This window comes from Tursiops truncatus, chromosome 20, assembly GCF_011762595.2.
Source record: "Tursiops truncatus isolate mTurTru1 chromosome 20, mTurTru1.mat.Y, whole genome shotgun sequence".
NCBI lineage: Eukaryota > Metazoa > Chordata > Mammalia > Artiodactyla > Delphinidae > Tursiops > Tursiops truncatus.
Window position 1 is genome coordinate 31,157,267 of NC_047053.1, and position 14,219 is coordinate 31,171,485.

The 14,219-nt window shown below is 37.7% G+C and overlaps 1 protein-coding gene and 1 non-coding gene across 2 annotated transcripts in view; one reads left to right on the forward strand and one right to left on the reverse strand.

Annotated features, from left to right (window-relative positions):
* Positions 1-14,219, forward strand: part of APPBP2 (amyloid beta precursor protein binding protein 2) — a 70,139-nt gene that overhangs the window by 26,521 nt on the left and 29,399 nt on the right. The window contains exons 2-4 of the mRNA XM_019945450.3: positions 648-736; positions 4,655-4,806; positions 9,616-9,739. Of these exons, the coding sequence (XP_019801009.1) occupies positions 648-736; positions 4,655-4,806; positions 9,616-9,739 (365 nt within the window). The remainder of the gene's footprint in view (positions 1-647; positions 737-4,654; positions 4,807-9,615; positions 9,740-14,219) is intronic.
* Positions 10,380-10,452, reverse strand: TRNAW-CCA (transfer RNA tryptophan (anticodon CCA)). Its single transcript has one exon. It is a non-coding gene; the product is annotated as a tRNA-Trp (tRNA).

Consider the following 14,219-nt stretch of genomic DNA (forward strand, 5'->3'; position numbering starts at 1 on the left):
TTTAATCAATTTATTTATTTTTTGGCTGCATTGGGTCTTCGTTGCTGTGCGTGGGCTTTTTCTAGTTGGCGGTGAGCGGCGGCTATTCTTCGTTGCGGTGCATGGGCTTCTCGTTGCGGTGGCTTCTCTTTGTCTTGGAGCATGGGCTCTAGGCACTCTTACTTTAGTAGTTGTGGCACGCGGGCTCAGTAGTTGTGGCGCACGGGCTTAGTTGCTCCGCAGCATGTGAGATATTCCCAGACCAGGGATCGAACCGTGTCCTCTGTGTTGGCAGGAGGATTCTTAACCCCTGTTCCACCAGGGAAGTCCTGAGTATAACTGATTTTAGTGTTTAATAAATAAAGTAATTATATAGCACTTTTTAGTACTTAGCATGTACCGCATACTGTTATACAAATATTAATTTCTAAATATTATGTACAACTATTAAAGTGTTCTCTATGAATTATGGAGATTTGTTAAGTTAGCGTTACATTTCTTTTAGCATAAGCATCTTCCCTGATATTACTGTGTAATGTTAACTTTGAGTAATGGTCATAAATTCATCAAATATTAACTCCATCAAATTATATTCATAAGTAAAGTAGAAATTGAAATTAAATTAAAAATTTTAAATGTTATCTTTTTTTGTTTGTTTTTAATTTCAGCTGTACCAACAGGGACGCTTATGTCAACTGGGCAGTGAATTTTGTGAATTGGAAGTTTTTGCTAAAGTATTGAGAGCTTTGGATAAAAGGTAAACTCATTTTGTAACAATTGTGGTAAACTATACATATCTGAATTTTACCACTGTGACCATATTTTAAGCGTACAGTTCAGTAGCAGTAAGTACATTCGTACTGTTTTGAAACCATCAGTACCAACCACCCTTGCTTTTTGTGTCAAGAAAGACTGAATTCATCTACCCCGTTCTGGCTATTATGTAGTAGGAGTTATATGTGGATGTAGGTGACATGGCCTTTGATTGTCCTTGCTGTTCTCTTTAGCATTCTTCCCTAAATTTGCTTGAAATGCCATTTCTTTTTCCTAACCTACATTTCTGGGAAAATAAGAATATAGTTTTACAAAATATTGTTAATCTCTAATATGAATGTTGCCAAGTTAAGTAAATACTCGTTAGAATGCGTAGTATATGTCAAGTACTATTCTAGATGCCGGGGTTACAGCAGTGAATAAGTTTTACAAGGTCTCTTCCTCATGGAGTTTGTATTTTAGAAAGAGAAGATAAAATAATCAACAAGTAACATGTTAACAAATTAACATGATTTCATTGTTTAGGGATACCTTTGGATGTGACCTGTGTACTAAGCCTAAGAGAAATTTCTTGGTTAGTTGGCTAATTAAAAATTAATCTGTTAAAAAATAATAGATGAGAGTTTCATTTTGGGACAAGAAGGCCATAGAAAAACTTTAAAAAAAATTCTTTACTCTTGGAAAAGGTTAGCTTTCTAGGATTTGAATTTCTCTGTGCAGTTCTAAAGATGGCCATTATAAAGATTTAGTGGACTACCTCTCTTTCATCTCTCAGGTTATCTTTTTACCAAGTCCAGATCCCTTGGTAAGTGTTTAATATATTTGTGAAACTAAACGCATGTAGTTTGACTTTTCTTCCCCCTTTATGCAAAGCAGTGACTTGGTTATTTACAATTTTGTTTAAAGCAGTTTTTTTATTGAGATAATTCACATACCATAAATTCATCATTTTAAACTGTACAATTCATTAGTTTTTAGTATATTCACAAATGTTTGCAACTATCACCACTATCTAATTCTAGAATACTTTCATCATCCCCAAAAGAAACCCTGTACCCATTAACAGTCACTCCCTATTTCCCCTTACCCCTGGTCTCTAGCCTACCATTAATCTACTCTCTGTTTCTGAGTTTATCTGCTCTAGACATTTCATATAAATGGAACTATACAGTATGTGGTCTTTTGTGACTGGATTCTACCTATAATGTTTTCAAGGTTCATTCATGGCTGTTGTTTGTATCAGTTTTCCATTGTGTGGATGTACTATGTTTTGGTTATCTAGTCATCTGTTGATGGACATTTGGGTTGTTTCTACCTTTTGGCCATTATGAATAATGCTGCTATGAATGCTCATGGACAAGATTCTGTGTGGATGTATGTTTTCAGTTCTCTTGTATGTATATATAACGAGGGTAAACCTACGTTTAACTTTTTGAGTAACTCCTAAATTGTTTCCCACAGCAGCTGCACCGTTTTATTGGGTTGACCAAAAAAGTGCCTTTGGTTTTTAAGTAAAGGTAAAAGACACATTTTTCATTTTCACCAAAAACTTTATTAAACAACATATTCCCCATTTTGTTCCACTATCTTCTGCCATTTTTCAGGCAACTTTATAATTCCATGTTCTCAAAACTTTTTATCTTTTTGAGCAAAGAACTGTTCCAGGTGCCTTTTACTGTCTCCCAGGGAATTGAAAGTTTTTCCATTAAGAGAATTTTGTAAAGACTGAAATAAATGGAAATCAGAAGGTGCAATGTCTGGTGAATACAGCGGACGAATCAGAACTTCCCAGCCAAGCTGTAACAGTTTTTGCCTGGTCATCAAAGAAACATGCGGTCTTGCATTATCCTGATAGAAGATTACGTGTTTTCTGTTGACTAGTTCTGGACGCTTTTCATTGAGTGCTGCTTTCAGTTGTTCTAACTGGGAGCAGTACTTGTTGGAATTAATTGTTTGGTTTTCCGGAAGGAGCTCATAATAGAGGACTCGCTTTCAATCCCACCATATACACAATATCACCTTCCTTGGGTGAAGACCGGGCTTTGGTTTGGTTGTTGGTGGTTCATTTTGCTTGCCCCGTGATCTGTTCCATTCCACGTTATTGTACAGTATCCACATTTCATCACCCGTCACAATTTGTTTTAAAAATGGAACGTTTTCATTACATTTAAGTAGAGAATCCATGCAGAAATACAGTCAAGAAGGTTTTTTTTCTTAACTGATGTGGAACCCAAACATCAAAGCAATGAACATAACATAACCAAGCTGGTGCAAATGATTTTCAACCCTTGATTTGGATGTTTTGAGTATGTTAGCTATCTCCTGCACCATATAACGTTGATTGTTCTCAGTCAATGTCTCGATTTGATTGCTTTCAGCTTCAACTGGTCTACCTAACAGTGGAACATCATCCAGTGAGAAATCTCCAGCACGAAACTTCGCAAACCACTTTTGACATGTTCAATCAGTCACAGCACCTTTTCCATATACTGCACAAATATTTTTTTGTGTTTCAGTTGCGTTTTTACTTTTCTTGAAATAATAAAGCATAATATGCTGAAAATGTTGCTTTTTCTCTTCCATCTTAAATATTAAAATGGCTACACAAAAATTCACCAATTTTGATAAGTATTTTTTTAAGTGCACGCTGATATGACAGCTGTCACATACAGTCTAACAAAATTGTTTTCAATGAAGCTAAAGACAACTAAGTGCTGCTAGAGCCATCTTTCGGAAAAAACCAAATGAACCTTTTGGCCAACCCAATATGTCCCTATTACCAACGTATGAGGGTTCCAGTTTTTCCATATCCTTGCCATCAACTGTTTTTTAAAAAGTAGTATTATAGCCCTCCTAGATAGTGTGAAGTCGTATCTCATTGTGAGTTTGATTTGCATTTCCCTAATCATTAATGATATTGAGCATCTTTTCTTGTGCTTATTGGCCTTTGTATATTTTCTTTGGAGGAATCTCTGTTCAAGTCTATTGCCCATTTTATAATTGGGTCATTGTTGAATTACAAGACAATTTGGTTTTTAAGATTGATGTTAGAAGTTGTTTTCATCCTTCACTGTCATCAGTTTACATATACAGAATCACTCAGTGATCCACTGAGTAAAAGATACTAGGCTAAATTGTGAATTATTATGACCTCATAATTCATAAGACAAACAGTTGATTTTTATCTTATTCCATCTTTGAAAATAATGGTACTGTTATTTCAGAAGAGCAAGTTAGCACTTTCTTTTTTTTTCTTTTTAGATTACAAGTTTTATTTTTGACTCCCCATTGAAATAAATATGTTAATCTTTGGAAAATATTTGGTTATATGCCACTAAAATTGTGCCTAGAGCCCCCAGTGATAGTCATGCCCCATTCTGGAAAACACTACCATAGGGAATTACTGGAGGTACCCTGGGGAGGTAGGATGAGGCCACTGTTTGTTGGGCAAAGGTCATCTGTGTCCCAGGTAAGCTGCCTGCTGCTATTCATAATTCTCTAGCCCCAGACCTACCAGCATATTTGATCTTATCTTTCCTGGCTGGCAACACTTTGGTGGCTGCCTATTCTCTTCTAGATAGAAGAGTAAATGCCTTAACATAACCTACAAGGTCCTTGGGGATCCTGGGATAGGCCTGCCGTGGCCCCATCAGGCTGGTGAAGAGAGGGAGACAGGAGACAGGGAGGATCTCCTGGCGGAAGTGACATTTGAGCTGAAGTCTAACCGATTTAGGGGAGAGAACTAGGTGATGGTGGTGAAAAGCTTTTTTAGGTAGAAGGAACAGCATGTGCAAATTTCCTGAGGCAGGAAGGAACAATGTGCATGAAAGTTAGCACTTTCTAAAAGGACAAAATATGTTACCTTTATAAAAACAAAAATGACCTTTTCCTTCTCTTTCAGACATTTGCTTCATCATTGTTTCCAGGCTTTGATGGATCATGGTGTGAAAGTTGCTTCAGTCTTAGCCTACTCATTCAGTAGACGGTGCTCTTACATAGCGGAATCAGATGCTGCAGTAAAGGAAAAAGCCATTCAGGTTGGCTTTGTTTTAGGTAAGTAATGGTAAAACAGAGGGGTGTTTTGTCCTGTGACATGACTCAGAACTAAGCCTGCTGGCATTAAAGGATTCTCACAGGACATTCCCAAAGTCAGCGTGGGAGGTTATGAGAGGAACTAGATGTGATATATTGAACATTAACTTTGTGCTGAGTACTGTACTATGTATCTAAATGCTGTCTTTCGAGAAAATCCTCATGACATTCCACTGATGTGAAGGTATTAATAGAGTTTTAGAAATGAGGAAACGGACTTAGAAAAGTTGAGTAACTTGCTCAAGTCACATAGTAATGGAGCTAAGTTTAGAATCCTGTGGCGCTGTGATTCCAAACCACTTACGTTTCTACCATGTCAAGCTGCTACCAACCTCTCTCACCAGCTTACTGTGTGTTGTGACGTGGGACTTAATCCTTTTGGGACCTCAGTTTTCCCCTCTCTAAAATGAGGGTAAATCTCCATTTCCTCATGGGTATGAGAATACGAAAAACATGAATGGAGAAGGATTCTGAAAAGGCTTTGTATGCTATACACGTAGAAAGATATCGTTTAATGTTGCATAACATTTTAGTATGGCTTTTACAAATCTACATAGATAAGTATGTCTCAGGCAATTATTTATTCAACTTATTGCTACCTTTTTACTTTGTTTGTGGAAAAATTTTTATTTTGAAATGATTGTAGATTTACAGACAATATCAAAACCAGGAAATTGATACTGGTTTAATACTGTTACCTAGACTATAGACCTTATTTAACTTTCATTGGTTTTTACATATACTCATTTGTGTGTGTGTGTTTTATTTAAATGTAGTTGACATACAGTATTATGTTGGTTTCAGGTGTACTACATAGTGATTTGGAATTTGCATACTTTATGAAATGATTGCCACGACAAGTATAGTCCCTGTACAAAGTTATTACAATATTATTGACCATGTTCCTTAGGCTGTATATTACATTCCCATGGCTTATTTATTTTCTAACTGGAGGCTCAGACCTCTTAATCCCCTTCACCTATTTCACCCCACACCCCACCTCCTTTCTCTGGCAACCAACTGTTTGGTCTCTGTATCTGCGAGTCTATTTTCATTTTGTTTTGTTTGTTTGTTTTGATTTTTAGAGTCTACGTATAAGTGAGATCATATGGTATTTGTCTTTCTCTGTCTGACTTATTTCACTTAGCATGATACCCTCTAGATCCATCTGTGTTGTCACAAGATTTCTTTTCTTTTTTTTTTTATGTTTAATTTTTGTGGTTGGGTAATGTTCCACCGTTGTGTGTGTAAATATATCTCACGCCTTCTTTATCCGTTCATTCATCTGTTGATGGACATTTAGGTTGCTTACATATCTTGGCTATTATAAATAATGCTTCACTGAACACTGAGGTGCATATATCTTTTATGAGTTAGTGTTTTTGCCGTTTTTGGATAAATACCCAGAAGTGAAATTGCTAGATCATGTGGCAGTTCTATATTAAATGTTTTGAGCAACCTCCACACGGTTCTCCATAGTGGCTGTGCCAATTTACAGCCCCACCAGTAGTGCAGGAGGGTTCCCTTGTCTCCACACCCTCGCGAACACTCGTTATTTGTTGTTTTCTGGTGATGACAGCCGCCTGACAGGTGTGAGGTGGTATCTCATTGTGGTTTTGATTTGCATTTCCCTGATTAGTGATGTGGAGCATCTTTTCGTGTATCTGTTGGCCATCTGTATGTCTTTTTTGGGAAAATGTCTATTCAGATCCTCTGCCCATTTTTTTATTTTATAAATTTTTTATTTTATTTATTTATTTTTGGCTGCATTGGGTCTTTGTTGCTGCACGCAGGCTTTCTCTAGTTGCGGGGAGTGGGGGGCTACTCTTTGTTGCGGTGCGCAGGCTTCTCATTGTGGTAGCTCCTCTCGTTGCAGAGCACAGGCTCTAGGCGCGAGGGTTTCAGTAGTTGCAGCGCACGGGCTTAGTGGCTCCGCAGCATGTAGGATCTTCCCGGACCAGGGCTCAAACCCGTGTCCCGTGCATTGGCAGGTGGATTCTTAACCACTGCGCCACCAGGGAAGCTCTACCTTTCATTTTTAACTTCTCACATTAGTGTGTGTGTGTGTGCATGTTTTCTCTCTCTCTCTCTCTCTTTGGCACATGCACATTTACTTTCTTTGCCAAGTTTTCATGATCATTTCCTTCAGTATTAGGAAAAAAATTTTTTTTTGTAGTGGTCATAGAGAGTTTGCTTGGAGGAACTTAAGAACATTCTTTTCCAAAAACAACCCTCAGCATTTATCCTTTGATAGTCCTGTGGAATATAAATTGCAACAAAGAATTGTGACTAAAGAATGTCTCTTAATAGAGTGTTCGTGACCTAGATGAATGTTAATATTGACATCCACTTAGTCCTAGGTAGTCATGTAAAAATCTATGTGGGAGATATTTAGTATCAAGGAAGATGAAAGGCAGGAAGGCTAATGTTCACTGAGGTCCTCTGTTGTCTCTTCACTTGTACCAGTCTGGCCACTGTAAGGAGCCAGATTGAACAAGTATCCTGGAGTTAGAACCAAGTCCTAACAGATTCAGTTATATTATCAGTCTTGATCCTAAAATTACCAAAACAGTGAAAACACTTCATACCAGAAGTATACATGATGGAAACTTTTAAAAAATGACAGCTTTATTGAGATATAATTCACATACCGTACAGTGCACCCATTTAAAGTATATAATTTAAAGGTCTTTAGTATTTTCACAGCGTTCAGTCCCTGGTCGGGGAACTAAGATCCCACAGGCTGCATGGCGTGGCCAAAAGAAAAAAAAAAAAAGAAGCTTGAGGAGGTACCTCGCAGAGCTGGGATGTTGCTTGGCTGGTACAGGTGCCTCAGAGTTCTGAGAAGGGAGCTTGTGGGTCTAAAATCTCGACCTCTAGGAGGGACACCTGACTGGCTGGTACTAGTGTCTCTCTGATGGGGTGCTGTGAATCAAGTTCTGTAAGTGTTGGAAAACTGCAGCTGGAATTGGCTTACTGAGATGAATTGCCACTGCCAGAGTAAAGAAACATTACCCTGGGACACTGCTGTTAGCAGGGGCGTTGCTGGCAGAAACTGGAAGCTAGCAGGGAGTGTCTCTTACTTCTCCAGCCTTACAGTCTTTCTCTCTAGTGCCTTCTTTGGTAGAGACTACTAGGGAGCCAGCTGGCAGAGGAGAAATGTGGTTATAGAGTCCTAGCCCAGTGTCATAGAACAGTCTAGAAGGGTTGGTTTGAAACTGAGAGATAATAGCCTAATAACCCAGCACAGTGCACAATATGTTGAGGTAATGAGTAGGAGGTTGCTTCATATGAATATTATAATCTCATTATTCCAGTCATTCAGTGAGGACCCTAAAATGTCATATTTGGGGGGATAAAAAAGTGTTCTAAAGCACACTTCTCTCCAGTTAAATATTTGTTTCATTTCATATAGCTTTAATTAAACATGAAACACCAGTCTGAGCAAAATACATTTTTTCTTGACCCAGATACTATTGACACTATTAAGATTAGTTGACACTATCAAAAAATGTATTAAACTATTAGGAGCGGGTCAGGAGCCTCTAAAAAATGGACAGTATCCTAAGGAAATGATGCCCACATGCCCCATTACGACTGTTGGAGGACAGCAGTTTAATTTTTTGCTAAAAAAAAATTAAGATGAGCAAGCACTACTGTCTCTTTTATCTGTCTATCTTCTATGATGTGCTGTTATGCTAAGGAGGTTAAGTTTATTCAGATGTCTTTATCCTCTTTGGGATTGGGTATGGAGAGATTGGAAAGTTACGTTTACCCTGCATGATTAAAATGTTAGACAAATCACTAAATATAGTGGTTAATTAGCTGGAAAATGTCAACTCTTAGGTGATGAAGTACATTTGGAGGGCTAAAACTTTTTTTTAAAATTTATTTATTTTATTTATTTTTGGCTGCATTGGGTCTTCATTGATGTGCTGGCTTTCTCTAGTTGGGGCGAGCGGGGGCTACCCTTCGTTGCTGTGCGCAGGCTTCTCATTGCGGTGCTTCTCTTGCTTCAGAGCACCGGCTCTAGGTGCGCAGGCTTAGTAGCTGTGGCGAGTGGGCTCAGTAGTTGTGGCTTGCAGGCTCTAGAGTGCAGGCTCAGTAGTTGTGGCACACGGGCTTAGTTGCTCCGAGGCATGTGGGATCTTCCCAGACCAGGGATCGAACCCATGTCCCCTGCATTGGCAGGCGGATTCTTAACCACTGTGCCACCAGGGAAGCCCAAGGCTAAAACTCTTGACTCCTGAGACTTCCCTGGTGGCACATTGGTTAAGAATCCGCCTGCCAGTGCAGGGGACATGGGTTTGATCCCTGGTTGGGGAAGATCCCACATGCCGCCGAGCAACTAAGCCTGTGTGCCACAGCTACTGAGCCTGTGTGCCACAACTAATGAAGCCCGTGCACCTAGAGCCTGTGCTCCACAGCAAGAGAAGCCACCGCAACAAGAAGCCCGCGCACCGCAACGAAGAGTAGCCCCTGCTCGCCGCAACTAGAGAAAGCCCGCGCGCAGCAATGAAGACCCGATACAGCCGAAAGTAAAAAAACAAAACAAAACAAAAACTCTTTACTCCTTATTCAGGATCTCAACTTTGATCTAATTTCCCTAGTTTGAGTTCCTTTTTTTTTTTTAATTTCACAATTAGTATCTTTGTTTCAGACTAAACAGAGGTTTTTTCATTTTAGGTAATAATCATTGTAAGCATGTCATTTTAGCTTTCAAGTGATTTATTAAATTATCTAAAGTTTTTGGTTTTTCTTGTCCCTTAGGTGGCTTTCTTTCAGATGCAGGCTGGTACAGTGATGCTGAGAAAGTTTTCCTGTCTTGCCTTCAGTTGTGTACTCTACATGATGAGATGCTTCATTGGTTTCGTGCAGTAGAATGTTGTGTGAGGTAAGTTGGAACAGTCCTTTAATTACATGCTGTAATGGTATTAGTGGCTTTTTTTAAAAAAATTATTTATTTATTTTAGACTGTGTTGGGTCTTTGTTGCTGCATGCAGGCTTTCTCTAGTGCAGTGAGCGGGGGCTACTCTTCGTTGTGGTGTGTGGGCTTCTCCTTGCGGCGGCTTCTCTTGTTGTGGAGCATGGGCTTCAGTAGTTGTGGCGTGCGAGCTCAGTTGTGGCACACGGGTTTGGTTGCTCCGTGGCATGTGGGATCTTCCTGGACCAGGGATCAAACCATTGTCCCCTGCATTGGCAGGCGGATTCTTAACCACTGTGCCACGAAGGAAGTCCCTTCTTGGGTTTTATGTGTGTGTGTGTGTGTGTGTTTTGTTTTGTTTTGTTTTGTTTTGTTTTTACTGTGCTCCGTTTACATTTCTGGAATTGTACATAACCTGATTAATATTTTACTATTTTACTTCTAAATAATTTTTTTTTTAAAAAATCTTCATTTATTATTTATTTGGCTGCACGGGGTCTTAGCTGCGGCACGCGGGAATCTTCGTTGCTGCTTGCGGGATCTTCGTTGAGGTGTGTGGGATCTTTAGTTGTGGGATCTTTTGTTTTTAGTTGCGGCATGTGGGATCTAGTTCCCTGACCAGGGATCGAACCTGGGCCCCCTGCATTGGGAGCGTGGAGTCTTAACCACTGGACCACCAGGGAAGTCCCTAACCTTTCTTTTTTTTTTGATGTGGACAATTTTTTTTAAAGTCTTTATTGAATTTGTTACAGTATTGCTTCTGTTTTATGTTTTGGATTTTTGGCTGCGAGGCACCTGGGTCTTAGCTCCCTGACCAGGGATTGAACCCACACCCCTGCATTGGAAGGTGAAGTCTTAACCACTGGACAGCCAGCGAAGTCCCCCTAACCTTTCTTTAAAATACATTTTTTAACAGATGTACTTAAATGAAAGGCAAGCAAATCCAGAAGCAACTCTTTGATTTTACTGTCTTTATTATTTTTGTATATGTAACATTTAGTTTTAGCTATTTTCATGTAGGTTTTCTCTCTGTCCCCCCCATTTGATTTGACATTTCTTAAAAAGAATTTTTATATGAAACTAAAGGGAAATCAAAATAAAGTTTAAAAAATAACAAAATAATTCTTTGTCCTAAGTTAACTAGAGTCTGGTCAGTTACTGAATTGATAGTCTTCTATTTTTTTGAATAAGGGGTCATATTTTTTTTGTACCTTAGAGATGAGTTAATTAAATCTGCACCTCTTCAGAACTAGAATACAGGTTCTTCTGTATAAAACCATTGTTGATTTATGCTACCATTGACTAAAGCTCTCTCTGCTCAATCTTTTGAGGCTATTACCCCGTTTTATACAGGGCTTACCTGTGTTAGACAAACATTCAAATCCTGAAGTTAATTTTATAATGTGCAAACTTAATTATAAATAATATTTTAGGAGCTTAGGATAATTTCCCACAGATATTTATGATAAATTATAGTAATACTTGTGTGCAGAAACTATAAAAGGGTTGTTATTGGGCCTGTAATTTGTAGTACTGATAATCTGTGTCATCTTTCCTCCCCACTTCTGCCTGTCCTAGGAATAGAAGACTAGACTATCTCATAGGGATTTTAGGGTCTAGCTAAATGTTTCTTTGTGTATGAACTAGTTAATTTAGAACAGAAAACCCATTTTGTATGATTTCATTGTAGATTGCTCTTTCACTGCAAGCAGTCTTTTGACCAAAAGGTAAAACATTTTCTTCTTGTAAGCGCTTGCTTTTTATGCACAAAGTCAGAAGATTTATTCCATCCAGATAACTAACATTTCTCCTATCTGTCTGATTTTAAGGCTCTTATATAAATTTTGCATTAATATAACCAAAAGATTTAGTTTTCTCAAAGAACCAGGGCTCCTCTTCTTTTTCCTATCTTGTCATCTTTAGCATGTAGCTCACGTCATTATGTTTGCAAATGCTACAGGCAAGGAGAAGGGCAAAGGGCTCATGCCCGCTGAGTCTGCTTCCTTTTCCTTTTTTTTTTTTTTTTTTCCAGTCAGAAAAAATAGCTTTCCCAGAGGCCTAGCCTTATCATCTTTACTTATTACCTCTCTTTGAAACTGGGAAACTGGGACACATTCTGCACATCCTCCAACCAGTGTAAGGTGGTCTGGAGAGCAAAACGTTTTTAACTGTGCATTTTGCTGCCCCAAATGAACTCATGGGTCTACATTAAGGAAGGAGGAGAGGGGAATATTGGACAGGTAACTGTAAATACTGTGAGTGCTCGGGCTGTTTTCAGAACAAGCACATGTGAATAGGAAAATACCTGTGCCAAGAAACAAAGCTATTTATACCCGCTTACTGCCTGTATACCTAGACATCTTGTTCTTAAGAATTTTAAATTTCAAAATAAAATTTGCTTCTACACGGCTTTGCTTGCTAAATTCTTGGCCATTACAGCCGTTAAGATAATTTTTATTATTATAGTAGTATTTTTTGAAAAAAATTAAATTATTCTTACTTAGCTTTTAACTGATTTGGGAGAGGATTATTTTGGAGAACAGATACTAATGAAATCCTTTAGCCAATCCCAGGAGCTTTGAGCCTAATGTAACAGTGTGTTTTTAACTTTAATAGCACAAAACCATTCTCTAATCTGGGACTGGCATGGAAGCAGTATAGAGCAAATGTCAGAGACTCTTCTTGTTAAACCTAGTACCATTTCTCAGTCTTTGTTTTATTCCTTGAAGACTGCCTAGTTTCGTTTACTTTACTTGCTTTCTATTTAATAGCTTTGTTTGTTCTGCTCATGTGCGTGTCTATTACCAAACAAATTGAAAACATACAGAAAACTATGAAGAAGAAAATAAATATTATCTGTAACCCTGCTGCCTAGAAATAACCACAATTATTATTTTGGTGTATTTTGGGGATTTTAAGTGAAAAATGGAACTTCCTGAACTGGAGGGAAAAGACTTGAATCTAGATTGAAAAAGAACCTTGAGCCCGAAGCAGGTGAATTTCTTGAAATCCAAGGATAAATAGGAGTTAGAAGCTAAGAGAGAAGAACAGTATCTCAATTACTGAGAAAATACTACACTTCACAAACTTTTAGGATAAAATTCAAATTTTTCAAATTTGTAGATACCAAATATACCTCCAGGTACTTTATCTGAGGAAAATAGTCAAGGAATATCTCTGACCAAATAAAAGTTCAATAGTAACAAATCTCACGACAGGGGAAGATGGTGTAGAAACAGTGGTAAGCAGTGAATATTGTAATATATAGTTAGACATAATGGAGTGGAAAGAATGAAGAACAAATGGTGAATTTGTAATATGTCTTATGTAAGGATTTTTTTTCAAACTGGAAATGAAAGGGAAATTTTAGAAATACCAAGACAGAAATTCTCAGTTACCACATACTGTTAAATGTAAGATAAGTTTGTTTGTGTTTTTTCCACCTGAAAATTGAAAAAATAGTTGCCTTACAAAATCCCTCATGTTATGTGATGTTCTTTCAAGTCTCTTGTTTTGAACAACAAAGTACTCTTTGGGAAAGAAATGTTAGCCTGAAACTCAGCCAGTGCCAATACCAGGAAGCTCATAGAGGTCACCTGGCAGAATTTTCTTTTTACGGAAGTAATGGAATTTAACATAATTTAACACAAAATTTAGAATTATTCTAGGGGTCATAACCTTATAGTTGTGTTAGATATCTTTATTAACTGGCTTCTTGAATATTACTTTGAAATGTGATGCATTAGTGGTTTGGTTGTGGAGATTATGGGTGTCTACTTATCTTAGGTGGAATGGGAAAGCCCAACTGTCTTAATGCTTTGCAAATGGTTGCTGGTACCTTTGGATAACGTTTCTAGGGACATGATACCAGACTCAAAAGTGCTGATTTTCAAGCAAGTGAAAATGTTTTACTCTGAAAAACTGTTAGATGACTCAGAAGTAGTTTGGTGATTATGAAGATAAATGTTTTAAGATGCATGTGAATAGTTTGGGTAACATTTCATAAATTACAAGAAGGAGAATTTTTGAAAATTTAGTTTAGATTTTAAATATGTATTTATAACATAACATAAAGATGATTTAAATATTATAAATTTCAAAATGTTATCATACATATCCCTAAAACCTGATGTATTCAAGTTAGCAAAAAACCTTTTTGGATGGAAAATTGAGGCTCATGTTATTATGTTCAGGTTGCTTGCTGTTGGGCATATATTATATAATAGCCTATTTTAAAAATAAACATTTGGGAAAATGTAGTAGTATAAGAAAGTATTATAAAGGTCTCATCTTGGTAAGGGGAGTATGAATGCCTATCATTTAATGTTCAAACATTGTCATTGCTAGGGAGGGGTATATAATAAATTGACTAATGGAAAAATACGATAGACGTTCCAAATTAGAATAGTGGGAATAGGAGTAAGAATGATTGGAAACTTGTCCAAGGTAG